The sequence below is a fragment of the Chlorocebus sabaeus genome, chromosome 6 (genome assembly GCF_047675955.1).
Source record: "Chlorocebus sabaeus isolate Y175 chromosome 6, mChlSab1.0.hap1, whole genome shotgun sequence".
NCBI lineage: Eukaryota > Metazoa > Chordata > Mammalia > Primates > Cercopithecidae > Chlorocebus > Chlorocebus sabaeus.
The window spans coordinates 23,371,727-23,389,391 of record NC_132909.1 but is presented as its reverse complement, the minus strand read 5'-3'; the positions used below and the strand labels follow the sequence as shown (position 1 = coordinate 23,389,391).

The 17,665-nt window shown below is 53.6% G+C and overlaps 1 protein-coding gene across 4 annotated transcripts; it reads right to left on the bottom strand.

Moving 5' to 3' along the window:
- Positions 1-720: 720 nt before the first annotated feature.
- On the bottom strand, positions 721-17,336 carry DMKN (dermokine). 4 transcript variants are annotated; one of them, XM_037991539.2, is made up of 18 exons: positions 16,848-17,336; positions 16,388-16,588; positions 16,218-16,274; positions 15,565-15,615; positions 13,973-14,041; positions 13,700-13,750; positions 12,017-12,052; positions 11,266-11,319; positions 9,544-9,603; positions 9,361-9,408; positions 9,144-9,191; positions 6,281-6,337; positions 5,895-5,942; positions 4,311-4,358; positions 3,733-3,804; positions 2,377-2,400; positions 2,219-2,266; positions 721-1,039 (listed from the first exon to the last, which is right to left on the bottom strand). In XM_037991539.2, the coding sequence occupies exons 1-17, from the start codon at positions 17,175-17,177 to the stop codon at positions 2,219-2,221; spliced, it is 1,302 nt and encodes a 433-aa protein (XP_037847467.1). In that variant the 5' UTR covers positions 17,178-17,336; the 3' UTR covers positions 721-1,039. The 4 variants fall into 4 exon arrangements, with proteins under 4 accessions (XP_037847467.1, XP_007994558.1, XP_037847471.1 ...); XM_007996367.2 differs by lacking the exons at positions 5,895-5,942; positions 6,281-6,337; positions 9,144-9,191; ... (8 more) ...; positions 16,388-16,588; positions 16,848-17,336 and adding an exon at positions 5,583-5,701; XM_037991543.2 differs by lacking the exons at positions 721-1,039; positions 2,219-2,266; positions 2,377-2,400; ... (9 more) ...; positions 16,388-16,588; positions 16,848-17,336 and adding exons at positions 6,516-6,895; positions 14,160-14,261.
- Between the last annotated feature and the right edge of the window lie 329 nt (positions 17,337-17,665).

The following is a 17,665-nucleotide window of genomic DNA, read 5'->3' as shown; positions in this document are numbered from 1 at the left end:
TACTAAAAAATACAAAAAACTAGCCGGGCGAGGTGGCGGGCACCTGTAGTCCCAGCTACTCCGGAGGCTGAGGCAGGAGAATGGCGTAAACCCGGGAGGCGGAGCTTGCAGTGAGCTGAGATCCGGCCACTGCCCCCCAGCCTGGGCGACAGAGCCAGACTCCGTCTCGGAAAAAAAAAAAAAAAAAAAAAAAAGAATGGCGGCCGGGCGCGGTGGCTCACGCCTGTAATCCCAGCACTTCGGGAGGCCGAGGCGGGCGGATCACGAGGTCAGGAGATCGAGACCATAGTGAAACCCTGTCTCTACTAAAAATACAAAAAATTAGCCGGGCGCGGTGGCGGGTGCCTGTAGTCCCAGCTGCTCAGGAGGCTGAGGCAGGAGAACGGCGTGAACCCGGGAGGCAGAGCTTGCAGTGAGCCAAGATCGCGCCACTGCACTCCAGCCTTGGCGACAGAGCGAGACTCTGTCTCAAAAAAAAAAAAAAAATGGTATTCAGATATAGGTTGGTTAATGTTTTTTGTTTTTTGTTTTTTTTTTAACAGATGAGGAAACTGATGCACGATGCAGGCTGCTTGTCAGAAATAAAACCCAGGTCTCATCTCTCTCGGCCTCTGTGCCTTATACCAGTTTCAGGCAGATTAGCTGCCCCTAAATCACTCTTCCATCCTCCCTGAGCCAGGCCATCAACATAGCATTAAAGAATAAAATTTGAGAAAGTCATAGGGAAACAAGACTCATGTTTTATTTCCACAGAGAGACTCAAAAGTAGGAAGCTCCTCCTTCCTGGAGAACTGTCACAGTGACTTCAGGTCACAAAAGGGAGCAGGTAGAGAAAGATGCTGGTGTATCCAACGAGGCTGGTGGTCACTGAAGCCCCACAGTGCAGTGAGAGGAAACAAGGAGATACAAGCTGGGTCCCCAGCCTAGGAAACAGAGGTGCAGCAGCCGGGCCAGGGCTGGTACAGGCTGGGGGCCAAGGAGAGGAGCTCCCTGACTACCAGTGCTTTTCGGGGCCTCGCTGGTGGTTGGAAGAAATTGCCTAGAAGAAAGAAAATCAAATAGTAGCATGTGGCCATTCCTAAGCCTGCGGAAACGGGGCATCTTTTCACCCAGTGTCTGGGCGCCCACCATTCTTTTGCTGTCCAACCTGTTCACCTGTGGTGCCCCTCACTTTTGCTTCACCTAAAACAAAGTTTGTGGTTCTGCCAAGCTAAGCTGTCACCTCTCGCCCCTGCAGCCTCGCTGCGTCCTGCCTCTGAACCTTTCCACCAGGAGGCTCTTTTCTCTACAGTTCCCCTGCAACATCTCTATCCCCGCCCCTGTGATTCATCTAGAACACCATCTTCTCTTCTCAGAGCTGTGCCTATGTGGTCCCACCTTAGGGTGCTTTCTGATGGTCCTAGGTCATTTTCTTTCTTCCTTTATCTCTTCCTTTGTTTCTTTCTCTCTTTCTCTCTCTCTCTCTCTCTGTGTCTTTCTTTCTTTCTTTTTTTAGAGACAGGGTCTCCCTCTGTTGCCCAGACTAGAGTGCAGTGGTGTGATCATAGCTCACTGCAGTTTTGAACTCCTGGGCTCAAGCGATTGTTCTGCCTCAGCCTTCAAGTAGCTGGGACTACAGGCATGTGCCACCATGCCCAGCTAATCTTTCTGTTTGTTTGGTTTTTTTCATTTCATTTGTTTGTTTGTCCAGGCTGGAGTGCAGTGGCACGATCGCAGTTCACTGCAGCCTCAACCTCCCAAGCTCAGGTGATTATCCCACCTCAGCCTCCAGAGTAGCTGGGATTACAGTCATACACCATCTCACCTGCCTAATTTTTTGTATTTTTAGTAGAGACGGGGTTTTGCCATGTTTCCCGGGCTGGAATGGTTTGTTTTGGTTTGTTTTGCTTTTCTAGAGATGGGGTCTTGCTATATTGCCCAGTCTGGACTCAAACTCCCAGCCTCAAGTGATCTTCCCACCCCAGCCTCACAAAGTACAGAGGTTATAAGCATGAGTCACCGCACCCGGCCCTAGATCATTTTATCATGGGTCTTTCTCCACACCCCACCATGAGCTCCCCTCTGCCTTAACACCTTTAGAGCATCCACGCAGGGCATACCTGACTTCATGTCGCTGCCCACTGAGATCTGAGGATATACCAAGATCCTGGCCCTGCCCTGGGGTGACTGTGCATCCGCTCCCAGGATGTGGCCTGGTGCGGCCCACTCTGACACTCACCTACCAAAACTTCACCCACTGCAGCAGGCCAGGTTGCACCCGGGAAGCCTGCCGGAAAAAGAGAAAGTCTGAGTGGTCACCACAGGGTCCCTTCCACACCCTCTGGCCTCAGGCCCCTTCTCTCTCCAGCCAGATGAAGATCAGGCCCCCATACTCACCGAGGAAGAAGGCGAGACTCCCCCCTGTGAAAAGATCAAAGGAAAGTGATGTGGGGTTCATGGCCTCCCTGTACCCTGCCATGGCCTCCGGGCTCACGAAGGACCCAGCGGCAAGGGCAGGCTCACACCAGGGCTATCACCAAGGTTCTCCAGTCTGACTGTGGACATTCAGACTGTGGAGTTGGTTTCCCAGCACATTTATCATCCTAAGTGCACTAGATCCAAGATGATATTGAACTTGATTCCTGGGCACATACTGACCAAGGGGGTCAAAAGAGGATAGGCCTCCCTTCGGCCTGCCAGGTGGGTAGACATTGGCCACAGATAACCCGGCAGAGTAGAAGCCACAGGCAGTAGAAGCTGCATGTCCCTCCTCTCACCGGCCTGTAGTTTCTCTCAGTGGAAGGTCCACTCCCCAAGGCGAGGACTTTATTGTCGTGAGAGATGGAAATACCCAGCCTGCTGTTGCTTTGTCAGCCGAATTTGCACTTAGCATATTCATTTACTGATGTTACGAGATTGCCTTCATTGCAACAGAATGAAACCACATTTTCACGTATTTTTTCCTTTCATTTCCTTTGTGGAATAAAGCATCCATTTTCCCACCAACCATCCATTCCCTGGCTGGCCCCTAAGCGCTAGTCTGTTTTCCTCGCTCTCCATTCCATCTTCCCCAAAAAACGTCCACAGAGAGGGAACCTGTGAGGAAGAGCTGCTTGTGTGTTTGCAGGTGTCGTGATTTTTTTTTTTTTTTTTTCTAGACGGAGTCTTGCTCTGTTGCTCAGGCTGGAGTGCAGTGGTGCCATCTCAACTCACTGCAACCTCCACCTCCACCTCCTGGATTCAAGCAATTCTCCTGCCTCAGCCTCCCAAATAGCTGGGACTACAGGCGCGCACCACCATGTCCGGCTAATTTTTGTGTTTTTAGTAGAGACGGGGTTTCACCATGTCAGCCAGGTGGTCTTGAACTCCTGACCTCGTGATCCACCCACCTTGGCCTCGCAAAGTGCTGGGATTACAGGCGTGAGGCACTGCGCCCGGCCAGTGTCATGAGTTTTTAGAGCCCATATTCTTCTTGGAGAGGGTGTTGGTTCTCAGTTTTCTCTGTTGCTGCTGCTCCTTTTTAACCTTTTCTGACTGAGTGGGTGTGAGGAGCATTGAACCCTCCTGCCTTTCACTTCCAAACTGTCTCAGGGAACCCGAGTCTCCCTTGCAAAAGGGTGGGGAGGCCTGGACGCAAAGAGAGCGGGATCCAGCCTCAGGCAACCAACCGAGAGGACCCGGGCAGTGAAAGCCTCTCTCCCCATCCCCCATGCAGAGCCCCCCGTGGGAAGACAGGGCGGTTGCAGGTCTCACCTTTGCAGGGGTCTTGACTGAGTACTGCCCACCATAGGCAGTGGGATACGCATGCTGGTTATAATTGTAGTTCTGTGGAAGAAGTGGGCGTGGGGGTTAGAACAGACGGAAGAAGGCCATTTTGCTCTGGAATAAACATTCCACCTTCCTGCCTGGACCGAACCTTTCTTAAAACGCCTGCCTTCTCCCCTCGTGTCACGTGTTTTCTTTTATAGAATCTCCTCCAGCCAGCCAGGGCCCACACCCTCACCTGCCTTTACTGTTCTAGCCCAAAAGGCCACCACCTTCTCCTCCTCCTCACCCTGCCCTCGAGTCCTCTCCCAACTCTTCAAGTGTTACTTGGGAGATGAGGGTAGGAGACCAAGAAAAGAAGCTCCAGGACCTAACCCAGTGGGTCCGTGGTAGATGTCTCACCTTGGAAGTTACAGCTGCCACCTCCTACCAGCCTGCACCCGGCTGAGAACGCCATTGAATGCGGTGGGGGGTGGGGGCAAAGAGAATTTCAGATTGCCCAGACCTGGGAGCAAGGCCAAGGGGGACCAAGGGCCCTGCAGGGGAACCTGTGGACAGAGACTCACCTGATCGGCGCCGCCTGCGCGTTTCTGCAGTGATGACGGGTCCGCACCCTGAAAGGAAGAAAGGGCCACAGTTTTCGCCTCTGCAGTCGTGCGGGCCTTGCCGGGCTTCCGGAGCCCCAGTTTCTCCCTCACCCCACCCTTTCCACATGCTACCTATAGAGAAGGCAGTGAGCCTGGAGAAGCTGTTGGCCCAGATAGATAGACGACAGATTGCCACACTCAGCGTTGGGAGCCAGGGAGAGAACCAGGTTTGGCAACTCCTTCCCTACCCGTGCCCTGGGAGAGTTGGCAGCTCCAGCCTGAGACTGAGCTAGAACAAGTGAGCGGCAGCCACGCAGGCTCCTTTGGGGCAGACCCAGGCACCGCAGCCCAGCTCGCCTTCTGCCTGCACCAAGTCCTGCTGCTATGCCCGTAGGCCCTTAGTCCCTGCACACCGATGCCATGCCCCACAGGGTGCTTGAGGGAGGGGCTGTTATCTGCAGAAGCTGCATGCTTAGGTTAGCTCTGGGCTGCAGGAAGCAAAAAATGAGAAATACAAGAAAACAGATAAAGCAACTTAAGACACTGCAGATGCGCCGGACACCCCCAGCCCCAGCACAGGAGGAGAAACTAAGCGTTGATAAGTCATCACAGCTTCTCCACTTGGACCCTCCGCCCTGCCACACACACACACACACACAAAGTGACAGTGAAGTCCTGACTCCAGCATTCACTCTGCCTTATCCATACCTGACCTTGAACCTAAACCCCACTGCAAGCCCTAACCCTGAGGTCACAAACTGGTTGACCATGGGCCTCCAGATATTTTTTGCTCGGTCCACTTAAAAATTAAATTAGTTACAATTAGAGATCAGCATCCTGGTTCTTCGTGAAACATCAGACAACCTGCCACCCTGTTCACACACGCATGCATGACCGCACTCAGCTGAAGTCGACCTCCCCCTTCACAGGGCCCCACCTGTCCAGCCTCATGTACTTGGCACATGTAGACGCGGGAGCAGGCAGCCCTTACCTCAGTGCCCACGGGTCCTGTTTCTCAAAGGCTACTGGCCATGCACAGTTGGAGTGTGGTCTTTGGCATGGTCCAGAGGTCCGGCCCATCCTCCCTGACCCAGGTCTTCAGACCCTCAGCAGTTGCCTCCACTAGACAGGGACCTGACCCCTGCATACTGCCTTCCCATTCCCCCTCAGCTGTCCTCCCCATGCCCCAGCCTAGAACCCTTCTTCCCCACAACGTGCTCTCCCTGCACCTGCGCACCCTGCGGTACCCACCCAGCCGTGGCTCCCCTGGGTCCAGGCCAGGCCCAGCAGGAGCAGGAGCAGAGCAGAGGCAGTGGCCAGCTTCATGTTCATGTGCTTGTGGAAGCCCCAGCTCTTGGCCTTGGCTTTTATCCTAGGGAGGTCCTCCCACCCTGCTCCTCAGTGACTCACAGCTTCTCCCTCTCACCCCGCCCCCACTTGGGATTGCACAAAGCCTGGGAAAGTGGGAAGGGAGGGGAAGAAACTGGGACAGACACCTGGGTCAGCGGCTCGCCCAGGGCCCCGAACCCCGTGTCCCAGAGCTGAGAAGTCCTGCCCCCTTACCTCAATAATTGCTTTCCAGTTGAGGAAAGGAGTGTTGTGTTTGAAATCCTGCAGGGAGAAGGAGGGCGGAGTGGGCCGGGGAGGCAGAACCCAGGGGGTGGTCTGTGCAGCAAATTGGGGTAGTCTCCAGATCTCGGGTAGGAAGAAGCTTTCGGGTGTGGTTTGGGGTTGGAGGAAGGTAAGCACGTGGGAGATTGAGGGTGTCAGCACTTGAGATGGTATTGGTGATAAGATTTGGGCGATAAGATTTAGATGAGCTATCTCAAAAATGAAAAGAGAGGGAGTTTGGAGACAGGTGGTGGGAGCACAGGGTGGCTGCCTTGAGGGAGGCTTGGGGAGTCGGGAGGGCCAGGCCCCCATTCTTCAAACAGCAAGAATTCTCCTACCTCCCAGAGTCGGCTGAAGTAGAGGAGGGCTCGGGTGCTGGGGGGTGGGACTTTGTTCTGTGGATGAAAGGCGGTGAGCAGGTTAGCAGAGAGCCTGGGCACGCTCACCCACCCCTCCTCCTGCTACTGCCCTTCCTCAGCCTTCAGAATGTCATTGTGACTAAGGTTTGGAACGGGAGGAGCTGGGAGTCTTTAGGGACACCAGAAAACCATGTTTGGAAACACAGGGAGAGAGAGAGTCACTAACCAACTCTCCCTGTCCCAGAGCATACAATGTTCTCTATCCCAAGTTCCCCAGCCTCCAGCAGAACCTAATTCTAGCAAAACCTCAAGACTAGGACCTGCCTCAGAGCATCCCCTTTCCACCTGCTGGGCCTCCTCCATCCCATTTCCCAAAGCTGCGGGCTGCAGTCACCCCTTCCACACCACCCCGGACAACAGCGGAGACGTAAGAAAGGAGCAGAGACCAGGAGTTTAGGGCAGCTAAGGTTTATTTCAAGGGCAAGGGCTGAGATTAGTGATGAGAGAGTGGTGTTTTAAGAAGGGAGTAGGGGGCTCCCATTCATCTGGTGGCTCCTTGTCTGGAGGTCACGGGATGCGAGAGCTCCTCTGGTCCTGGGCAAAGAAATAGGTTCTTTTTTTTTTTTTTTTTTTGGAAATGGAGTCTCGCTCTGTCACCCAGGCTGGAGTGCAATGGCACGATCTCAGCTCACTGCAACCTCCGCCGACTGGGTTCAAGCGATTCTCCTGCCTCAGCCTCCCAAGTAGCTGGGACTACAGGCGCCCGCCACCACACCTGGCTAATTTTTGTATTTTTAGTAGAGATGGGCCACATTGGCCAGGCTGGTTTCAGACTCCTGACTTCAAGTGATCCGCCAGCCTTGGCCTCCCAAAGTGCTAGGATTATAGGCGTGAGCCACCGCGTCTGGCCAGAAATGGGTTCTAAAGAGAGAGCTTGAGGAACAGGAATTCCGGGACATCGTGAGCCGATGCAAGGGTATAAAAGATCCCTGCTCCAGAAATCTACAGGGACCTTTTTGCCCCGCTATCCAAACAAACCCAGATATCCCGGCGTGGGCTTGAGAACCCCCTGCCTCGTCAGGAACATTACCCTGTGTTCCCCTCTGCTCCCTCCTCACCCTGGCTGAAGTCCTCAGCTCCCTCGCCCCACTGTGGAGAGCGGGGCTCCACCCTCTGCCCTGCTCACCTCTGCCCTGCCTGCTTTCTAGGAGATCTGCCTCCTGAGGAGCTGGCCCAGATGAATCCTGCCTCACTGCGATCACTCCCTCAACTGCCGCCCTAGATGGGCAAAAATGGCACGCTGTCTGTCCTGGTTCTCTGGGAAGTGTCTGTATGTGCCCCGGCTCCCATCAGACCCTAAGTTCCCTGTGACCCGGGAAAGAGTCTTGTTTCTACCAGAAACCGTTCTCTATGAAACAGAGAGGCCGGATGCAGTGGCTCACGCCTGTAATCCCAACGCTTTGGGAGGCCAAGGTGGGCAGATCACTGGAGATCAGGAGTTCGAGACCAGCCTGGCCAACATAGTGAAACCCTATCTCTACTAAAAAGACAAAAATTAGCCGGGCGTGGTGGTGGGCACCTGTAAACCCAGCTACTGGAGAAGCTGAGGCAGGAGAATCGCTTGAACCCGGGAGGCAGAGGTTGCAGTGAGCCGAGATCAAACCACTGCACTCCAACCTGGGTGACAAAGCGAGACTCGGTCTCACAAAAAATAAATAAATAAATAAATAAATAAATAAATAAAAGAGAAAGAAAGAGAGAACATGAATCCACTGTAGCTGGGTGGGAACATCTGCACTCTCCTGTCTCCTCAACCTTCTTCCTAAAACGTCAGACTTCGATTTTCCTGAGCCCAGTCTTCTTTCTTTTACATTAAAGGCCAGAAACTCCACTGCTCACAGGGATCAGTTGGGTGGCTAAAATGACTATGACAGGTAGGGACAGTCTGGCCACTAGAGAGTGACCCTCCCACCTATTCCCTACACACCCTACCTGGGCCAAGCAGCAGCTGTTTCTCAGCTCTCGCCTAACCCCACCCCGTGGAAATGGAATCCAGTGTTGCCAAAGTTTTTGAAAGAAACCCGAAATCCAAATCATTATGTGAAGTCTCTCCATGTTTAAACTAATTCATATTCTTAAAAAAAAAAAAATAGTGGCTCAGAAACCCATCCTCTCATCACCAGTCGCAGCTTCTGCCGGGGGTGTGTCTGTGTGGGTTGTCTGTCTGTCCTTCCTCCCCTCCCTTCCAGTCCAGTCCCCCTCTCCTCTAGACGTGCCTCTGCTACTCAGGTATCAAAGCAGCCTGGCCAGGGGTTCCCCTGCAGGAGGGAAGTGTGGGCAGGGAGGAAGAAGGGAGGGGTTCTGCACCCCAGCTGTGTTTTTGTTTGTGTGGGAGAGACTAGTGCCTGTCACCCCTGAGGCTGTCGGCCACTGCTGGTTCCTTTCTCTGGGTGTCCATCCTCTCGGGGCGTCTTAGCTCCGCCTCCCTCCTCATTCTATGTACCCTCTAGGAGTCAACCTACTCTCCCCTTAACCTTCCCCATCTCAAAGGGGGAACTGAGGTTCGGGACCTGCTCGGGTCTATGTGTTGAAGCAGCAAAGAAGCCCATTCCCTCCACTCATCCTCAATCCCAACTGCTCCAGATTCTGCCCCTCTTTTCGGGCCTCCTCTGTCCTCCCTCCTCCACCCCCAGTGGGTTTAGTTTTTGTTTTCAGCACTGGTCTAAATGCTCCCTTAGTAGCCAGGGTCACTGTTTCCCCAGCTCACCGAGCGGAGGTTTAGCTTTCTTCCCTATACCCCTCTCTGACGGAGATTGGGATCACACGGCCTTCCAGCCCTTACCTTGCTTATGGCGTCCCAGTTAATGAAACCCAGCTTGGATTTAAAATTCTGCGGAGGAAACAAAAAGAAGAATGGCCAAATTGAGTCATAAGGTAATCGGCTGAGAGAGGTCCAGGGCCACTGCTGACTGTAGGTTTGGAAAGAGGACTCCAGCCTGTGGGGCCAAGGGCAGGGGGTTTCCCAATGCAAGTGAACAGGGCCATCTCGCAGAACTCACCTTCCAGAAAGTGTCAAAGTTAAACATCCCAGGAGATGTCTCAGAGTTCTATGGAATCAAGGAGAAATGGAATGAGACGAAGAACCCACTTTGTGAGCCAGAGGCGGGAGATGTGAGTGGCAGGAGGGGAGGCGAGGAAGGCACCATGGTCCCAGCCCAAGGTGGAGTGTCGCCTCCACTCACCACAGTATTGACTCCACCAACAGCGTCACCTCCTCTGCTGCCCCAGCTGGACCCTTGCCCCTGGGTGGGGAAAAGGGGGACCGATGTCCAAGGCTTATGCGTCCTATCATGCCTGCCACCTGTCAACCTGCCCCGGATTGCTTCATCCCCACCTCGGTCCAGGCTTCCTGTCCTCCTCTCTGTAAAGCCGCCTTCTCTTCCTTACACAGCACCTAAAAGTTCACCTAGGAAAGCCTTCTTAGAATGGCTTGCTCCCATGGAACCCCACTCAGTCCCCCAAATCTCAATATTCAGATTCTTGCCTTCACCCTATTCTGTCCCCAAAACACCCCAAGTAATGAGATTAGTTGACGCGCAGTCCCACGGCACACCAAGCACCATGCATTATGCAGCGTCTGCCTCCAGAGTCTGGACTCCACAACGCCTTGGTCTGGTGGTGACACAGAAAGCTGTAGAGTAACTGAAGGCTGCGTGAGTCAGGCTTCACTGTCCTCATTTTACCGGAGGAAGCTCAGGCTCAGAGAGGTTAGCTGACCTGCCTGAAGATACACAGATGACATGATAGAGCTGGTGGTGTTTTTAATATATATCTTAAATTTTTTTGAGGCTGGGCACAGTGGCTCATGCCTGCAATCCCAGCACTTTGGGAGACCGAGATGGGCAGATCACGAGGTCAGGAGATCGAGACCATCCTGGCTAACACAGTGAAACCCCGTCTCTACTAAAAATACAAAAAAAAAAAAAAAATTAGCCGGGTGTGGTGGCGGGCGCCTGTAGTCCCAGTTACCCGGGAGGCTGAAGCAGGAGAATGGCATGAACCCAGGAGGCAGAGCTTTCAGTGAGCCGAGATTGTGCCACTGCACTCCAGCCTGGGCCACCGAGCGAGACTTGGTCTCAAAAAAATATATATATATTATTTTCCTTTCTTTTTTTGTTTTTGTTTGTTTGAAATGGAGTTTTGCTCTTGTTGCCCAGGCTGGAGTGTAATGGCACAATCTCGGCTCACTGCAATCTCCACCTCCCAGGTTCAAGCGATTCTCATGCCTCAGCCTCCCAAGTAGCTGGGATTACAGGCATGTGCCACCATGACAGGCTAATTTTATATTTTTAGTAGAGATGGGGTTTCACTATGTTGGCCAGGCTGTTTTTGAACTCCTGACCTCAGATGATCCACCCACCTCGGCCTCTCAAATCCTAGGCTGGGATTATAGGTGTGAACCACTGTGCCCGGCCTATTATTTTCTTTTTGTAAAGTAGAGACAGCGTCTTGCTATATTGCTCAGGCTGGTCTCAAACTCCTGGGCTCAAATGATCCCCACACCTCAGCCTCCCAAAGCGCTGGGATTACAGTTATGCTGATGCCTGGTCAGAGCTGGCTTTTGAAACCCCATCTTCTACCTCAAAGTTCAGTGACTTTCTCCTTCTCAACACTGCCTCCCTAAGTATGGAAATCCCCTTGACCATTCTTCTGTTACTTTTATCTGTTTTTTCCCGTTACAAAAGTAACATAGCTCTGATCCAAATCAAAAGGCAGGAAGGAAGGAATGAACCAAAGAGGGAGATGGGGATCCAAGACCCCTGTTTTGGTCTCCTGATGGTTACTGGACACAGATTTAGAGCAGCTTGCAAGAAGAAACTGACATTTTTGTTTCTTTTCCCAGGATCTTAGCATGCTTCACCATCTCTTCTCCTAAAGCCAACCCTGCCTGCCCCTAAGCTCACCTGATCATTGTCTCCAGAGCCTCCAAGGAGGTGATTGCCCTCTTTGCTTACTTCCTAGGGAGACAGAAAATGGAGAGGAGTTGGTGGGGAGGCAGGCGGGCGGGGGGATGAGAGGGCAGGGAAGCAGGGTGTCACGAGGGGTTCCTGAATCGGGGGACTGAGACATGAGCGTGACAGAGGACTTCCCAGAGCCCCGAGAAAGAGGTCCTTGTCTCAGGGAAGCTCCATCTGCCCTGCGATCTCATTTCGAGCTCCTGTGGGTCGGGCGGCTGCTCACTTACAATGTCCATAGATAACATTGCCATCTCTGTTTATGTTCATTTCTGCAAGCCACCCAAAATCCATCAGCGAGGGCTTTGCCAGCAAGGCATCTGAATTCTCCCCTGGCTTGGGAGCTGGAGTGAGCCAGGCTGTTGCACTAAATTGATTCAAACTGAAGGACCCTGTCTGGGCTGATTGGCATTAGTAAGAAAAGGGGATGCTAGCTGGAGAGCCAGTAGGGGCTGAGGTGGCGTAGAGTAGACTGGCTGGTCCCCTCTTAAGGGAGAGGTGGGCTCCTCTGGAGTCCTGCTTTATCTGCTGTGAAACATGGTGAATTCCAGACCCATCAGTACTTCCTCATTCCCAGAGCTCTCATGTAGAACTGGCAGGGATATGGGACACCTGTCTGCCAGTATTGCTCCTGGAGAACCTACCTCTATCCCACTTACTACTGGTACAGTCTCTGCCCCCAGGTCTACCATCCTCTTACCCTCGTGTTGCTGGAAGCTCCCTCTCCTCTGGAGTCCTGCAGGGTGAGACAAAGAAACACAGACCCCTGTTTAAGATCCTGAGGCCATCTCCAAAAATTAATGTATTGATTTAATGATTCCTCTAACAATCCTAATGGCACTGTCTTTTGGAACTGGTTCAAACACTGACTTTTTTTTTTGGAAGGACAAAAGTCTAAGAATAGGTAAGAAAACACTGGAAAAGATAAATGGTGAGTGAAGATAAGAGGAAGATAGTAACATACTCTAAAGCTACCATAAATAAAGCAGTGTGGTCCTTGTCTGACAGAATTCCCAGAAGCTCCCCAAAATACTAAGGTATTTACAAGAGGCATTTTAAATCAGTGGCTGAAGTGTTTGAATACATGGGACTGGGAATATCAGTGAAGCATTTTGGAGGAAAATTTCAGTTCTAGCTCATCAGTTTCCTCCTCTCTGTTTTTAACCAGTTTTCCCCCTCATAAAGGAGCACACAGCTCAGATACAAAGTGTAGGGTAAGTCTGGTTAGATGGAGGGGTGGGACTGGACAGAATACGGGAAAACAAACTCCAGATGCATCCCAGTTAAACTGAAAAAAATGAAATTACAGGACTATGCATAGTGCTAGAAGAAAATAAAAACCTTAAAGCAGTACACCAAGAGCAAAAACCATAGAGGAAAAGATGGCTGTTTTTTGACTACTTATATACTTAAAACTGTGGTATATTAAAAAACTAGAAAAGGCCGGGTGCAGTGGCTCATACCTGTAATCCCAGCACTTTGAGAGGCCGAGGCGGACGGATCACCTGAGGTCAGGAGTTTGAGACCAGCCTGGCCAACATGGTGAAGCCCCGTCTCTACTAAAAATACAAAAAAAAAAAAAAAAAGCCAGGGGTGGTGGCAGGCGCTTGTAAACCCAGCTACTTGGGAGGCTGAGGCAAGAGAATCTTTTGAACCCCGGAGGTGGAGGTTCCAGTGAGCCGAGATTGCACCACTGCACTCCAGCCTGGGCAACAGAGTGAGACTCCATCTCAAAAAGGAAAAAAAAAAAAAAAAACTAGAAAGAGGGTTACAAATGGGGAGAAAGTTTTTTAAAATCCAGTTTGTTCCCATAAAAGGTTAGTATCCCTCATAGATGATCTAAAAAGAGTTGTCTCTACTCAGCCCCAGCACCTCCAGTCTGGCCTTACTCCTGGCCACGTGGGTCCTTTCCCACCAGCCTCACCCAGGAGCTTGTTAGCAACGCGCTCAGCCCTGTTAGAGCAACCCGCCTTTCACAAGATCTCAGTAACACTCACTCTCAGCACCACGGTTGCTGACATAAAGCCCACATTTCCAGCATAACTGGGGGGAATGTTCTTTCCAAAACACTCTGAATCCCCCAGAGTTCACCACAGTCTGTTCCCCGGCTGGATGGAGGACATTTAAGACAATTGTGCCAGGATCGGTTTACATGGGATTTCTCCCAGCCCCATCTGTGGTATAAGGTGAGGTATATCACAGCAAGATTTGCAATTAATTAGTACTTTGGAAATTGTTAGCATTTTTAGGAGTGCATTTTGGTTTCTTCTGCTGAAATAGTTCCTTGCAGACAAGGCAGGAGGGGGTTGAAAGGAGCTGAGTTAGGAGGAGCGGGCGCAGTCCTGGGCAGGAACTGCAGTCCCCAAGAGACTTTGGCTCTCACCTGAATCCCAGATCCCCCGGTCCCGCGGGCTTCATTCCCTGGGTTTTCACACTGCCGGGGGGAGAAAGGGGAGGCTTTCCCTCAGTCCCCTCCCAGACAAGTCCCAGCCCCCAAATGCGAGCATATTAACCCTGGGGCGAGCCTCTTCCGCTCCACCTCCGCGGCCATCCAGCCCCATCTCCGCGGAGCCTTGGCTCCTCGATCCTACAAGTGACATCAGCTGCTCTCCTTTTTCTTCCCGCGGTAGGTGGGAGATTCACGCCAGTCACTCACCCCGGGTTTACGTCCGTTTCCTCCGCCGCTCCCACCGTGGTTGCCGGAGGAGGAGCCGGTACTGGATCCCTGCAGGGGAAAGCAAGATTTCAAACGCTGTCCTAAAGGACCTAAAGGGGACCCAGTCGCTCCCAGCGGTGTTGCAGATTTGTTGGAACCCCAATCAGATTCCAGTCCTCTTTCCAGCCTCCACACCTTCCCCGTCTTTAGTCTGTTGGTCGCTGCAAAAAGTTATTCTGAGCATGGAGAAAGCCAGGTGTGGCCGAGGATGTATTCGGAACTATGCAATGATTTGGGGAACCTAAGCTGCTGCCCACCGCAGGCCAGGGGTGGGAACCCCCGGAGCCCGGCCGCGCAGTAGCCGCGATCCTGCCACCAGGGGGCAGAAAGTGGAAGGGACCCGAGAGCCCTCACCTGGGAGCTGCTGGAGCTGCCTTGGTCACCATTCCCAGAACTGCCCTAGATGGGGGAGAAGAGGATTGTACCGGGAGCGGGGCATGAGAGCAGCTCAGGTTATTTGGCGTCTTGTGTTCACGCACCTCCTCCTGTCTGACACCTTTCCCCGACCCCCGAGGAAGCTAGATGTGGCTCCCTCTCCAGCTCGACTCCAAGACACGGGATGGGAGACGCCATCAGCCAAGGGGTTGGACAGGCCATTGGCCAGGAGGCTGGAGGGACTGCCGGCTCTGGAGTCAGTGAGGCCCGGGGCCCTGGGGTGGCAGCTGCAGGGTCATAGCGCCCCTTCCTGCCCTCACACTCATGCAGGGGCCCCGTGTGTGAATGTCGTCTGCACCGTCGCTCTGTCAGCGTCGGTTGGTCTCCCGGATCACAGTCCTGCCCCCATTCTCCTGGAAGCTTCCCAGACAAGTGTCATATTCTCCCATGTCCCCCTCTCTTCTCCACCACCCCAGGATCTCCTGAGACTTGCCAAGTGGACTTGACTGCAAGAGCTTAGACAGGCGGGATAACGTCCCCACCATCACAGAGTGGAAAATAGGGATACAGAGTCAGAAGCTGTGGGGTGGCTCTGGCAGAAATAATAGTGTGCGTGTCAGGGGCACAGCATGGGTGGGGAACAGGAGACTGAGGGAACCCCTGAGTGACGACTGCCAGGGAGACTGCCCATCCTGGGGCAGCGGCAGCTTTCAGAGAAACTTGGAGCCCTCTCCCGGCAGGGAGCACTAGGGCCTTATCCCATCTCAGTCTTCCACAGAGGTGCCAAACTCACCCAAGAGGACTCACTGCCGCTGTCACCTCTACTGCCACCATTGTTGTTGCTGCTGCCACCATTGTTGCTGTTGCTGCTGCCGCTGTTGCCACTGCTGCCACCACTGTTGCCACCGTTGTTGCCACTGCTGCTGCCGCTGTTGTTGTCACTGTTGCTGCCACTGCCACTGCTGCCCGACTGTGAGCCGCTGCCTCCCTGAGGGGCAGGAAGGGAGCAGGGCCAGGATTAAAGACAGAGCACCAAGACAGGCCCCACCTCTCTCCCTCTCCACCCAGGCGAAATTCCAGGGTGCCCAGTCTAAGGGGAGCAGAACTTTTCCATTTCCTCCTGGTGCAAAACTCCCGGGTTGCCCCTCTCCACTCACCCCAGAGTTGCTTGAGCCTCCGCCTGAGCCAGATGGTGGGGGGTTAGTGCACTGCGGAGGGAAGGGGACAGTGAGTTTGGAGATGTCGGCCTCAGGCATGGACACAGGCCAGGCCTCTCCCGTTCTTTAGGGCTTGGCTTCCTTTCTCTTAACGTGTTTCTCCCACCTCCCCTTCCCATCTGCCTCCTCCCCGGGCCCAGACCCAAGCCCGTCTCTTCCTCTTTTTTTTTTTTTTTTTTTTTTTTTTTGAGACAGGGTCTCACTCTGTTGCTCAGGCTGGAATGCAGTAATGCCATCTTGGCTCACTGCAACCTCCATCTCCCAGGTTCAAGTGATTCTCCTGCCTCAGCCTCCCAAGTGGCTGGGATTACAGGTGCATGCCACCACGCCCAGCTGATTTTTGTATTTTTAGTGGAGACGGGGTTTCACCATGTTGGCCAGGCTAGTCTTGAACTCCTAACCTCAGGTGATCCACTTGCCTCAGCCTCCGAAAGTGCTGGGATTACAGGCGTGAGACTCCTCGCCCAGCCCCATCTCTTCCTCTCACCCCAATCCCTCCACTCCCGCATCTTGCTTTCCTCTTTCTCTTTCCCCAGCTCTCCGTAGCCTGCACCCAGTGGCTTCTTCGTTCGTTCGCAGCCCTTTCCTCTTACCCCTTCATTCTGGTTGCCACTTCTCACTGAACCATAGCCAGGCTGGGCCACAGCTCCCTGCAGAGAGGGTGAGACTGAGTGTAGGATCCAGAGGGACCAGAGAGGCACGTGGAGTGTGTGGGCTTGGAGGGAGGGAGGTGGCAGGTAGCAGGTCTGGGGGGTGACTTTACCTGAGTGTTGGTCCCAAAGTTTGGTGGCCCTCCATTGCCTCCTTGACCCCAGGGGGCTCCCTGAGGGTTGGTTCCAAAGCTGCCTGCTGAGTTTCCAGGGTATCCCTGGTTCCACGGAGTCCCCAGACCTCCAGGATTGCCCTGGCCCTGGCCTCCAAGACCACCTTGGGAGCCAAAGGTGCCATGGCCTCCAGAAGTTTCCTGCAAGAATAACAAACCTGCACTTAGTGGGACCATCTCTGACCCTGACAGAGAAGAGCCAGAGCAAATTGTAGAGAGACTGGGAGAGAGACAGGCAGAGGGACTCCAGGGTGGCATAGGAGGGGGGCGGAACATAGAAGAAAGCTGCCCCAGAAGGCTGCAAGTAAGAGATCCATCCATCCTTTCAACCGTTTCCCAAGAATCTCAACCTAGAAGCCCACAGCCTCCCATTTCCACACCTGGCCCCACAGCCACTCACCCAAGCACCGTTGTGACCGGGTGCCCCCTGCCAGGAGCCGTGGACAGCATCTGCTCCATGTTGAATGACATCCTCCACCTGTCTGCCAATCTCATGCCCAGGGTTTCCCAGAGCATGGGCTGCTTCCCCGATCCTGTTGCCCAAAGCATCTGCTGTGCCAAGGCCCGGAACCTGCCTGACTCCAGTGCCGACTGCTTCTCTGGTCCCTTGGCCAAGGGCCTCCCCAGCATTTGTCCCAGCGCTTTCCCCTCCACTCTGCAGGGCGCCAGCTTCCCCACTGCCCAGGCAGAGGGCCAGCAGGAGGCAGGCCAGGGACCCCTGGAACTTCATCTCTGCCCAGCCCCCTCTCTCTCCAGAGTGTCTTCCTCCCACCAGGGTCTCCTTCTTGCCGCCCTTGCTCTGCGTCTGTGTGCCCTCCTCTGTCCTCCTTCTTCCGACTCCTTGTCCTCCCTCCCTCTGGGTCTGCAGCCTTCTGTCTCCTGTCCTCAACTTCCAGGCCTTCCCAGAGTCCACCTCCCTGTCACTACTCCTTATACTAGATTGGGAGAAGGTGACAGGGCTGGGCAACCTGAGGTCCCTCCCCTCAGTGACTCAGAGCCCAGCCACCGATAGGGTAATGAGCGGTAATTGTGAGTCTGAGAGTCTCTGTCGAAACAGAGAGTGAACTGCATCAGGGAGGGAGGGAGAAACGGATGAGGTGATGCAAAAGGGCTCCCATTTCCCAACCCCAGGCATTGGGGCACTGGGTGGAGGCAGGGGCATTCAAGGAGACAGGTTGTCAGTGGCTCCTGGAGGCGGTGGGGTGGGGGCAGACTTAG

Coding starts and splice junctions, on each gene's coding strand:
- DMKN (XM_037991539.2), bottom strand. CDS start 17,177: ATGAAGTTCCAGGGGTCCCTGGCCTGCCTCCTGCTGGCCCTCTGCCTG. Junction 9,604..11,265: donor GCTCTGGAGACAATGATCAG/GTGAGCTTAGGG, acceptor TTCCCCACCCAG/GGGCAAGGGTCCAGCTGGGG. Junction 6,338..9,143: donor ACTGGGACGCCATAAGCAAG/GTAAGGGCTGGA, acceptor TTTCATCCACAG/AACAAAGTCCCACCCCCCAG.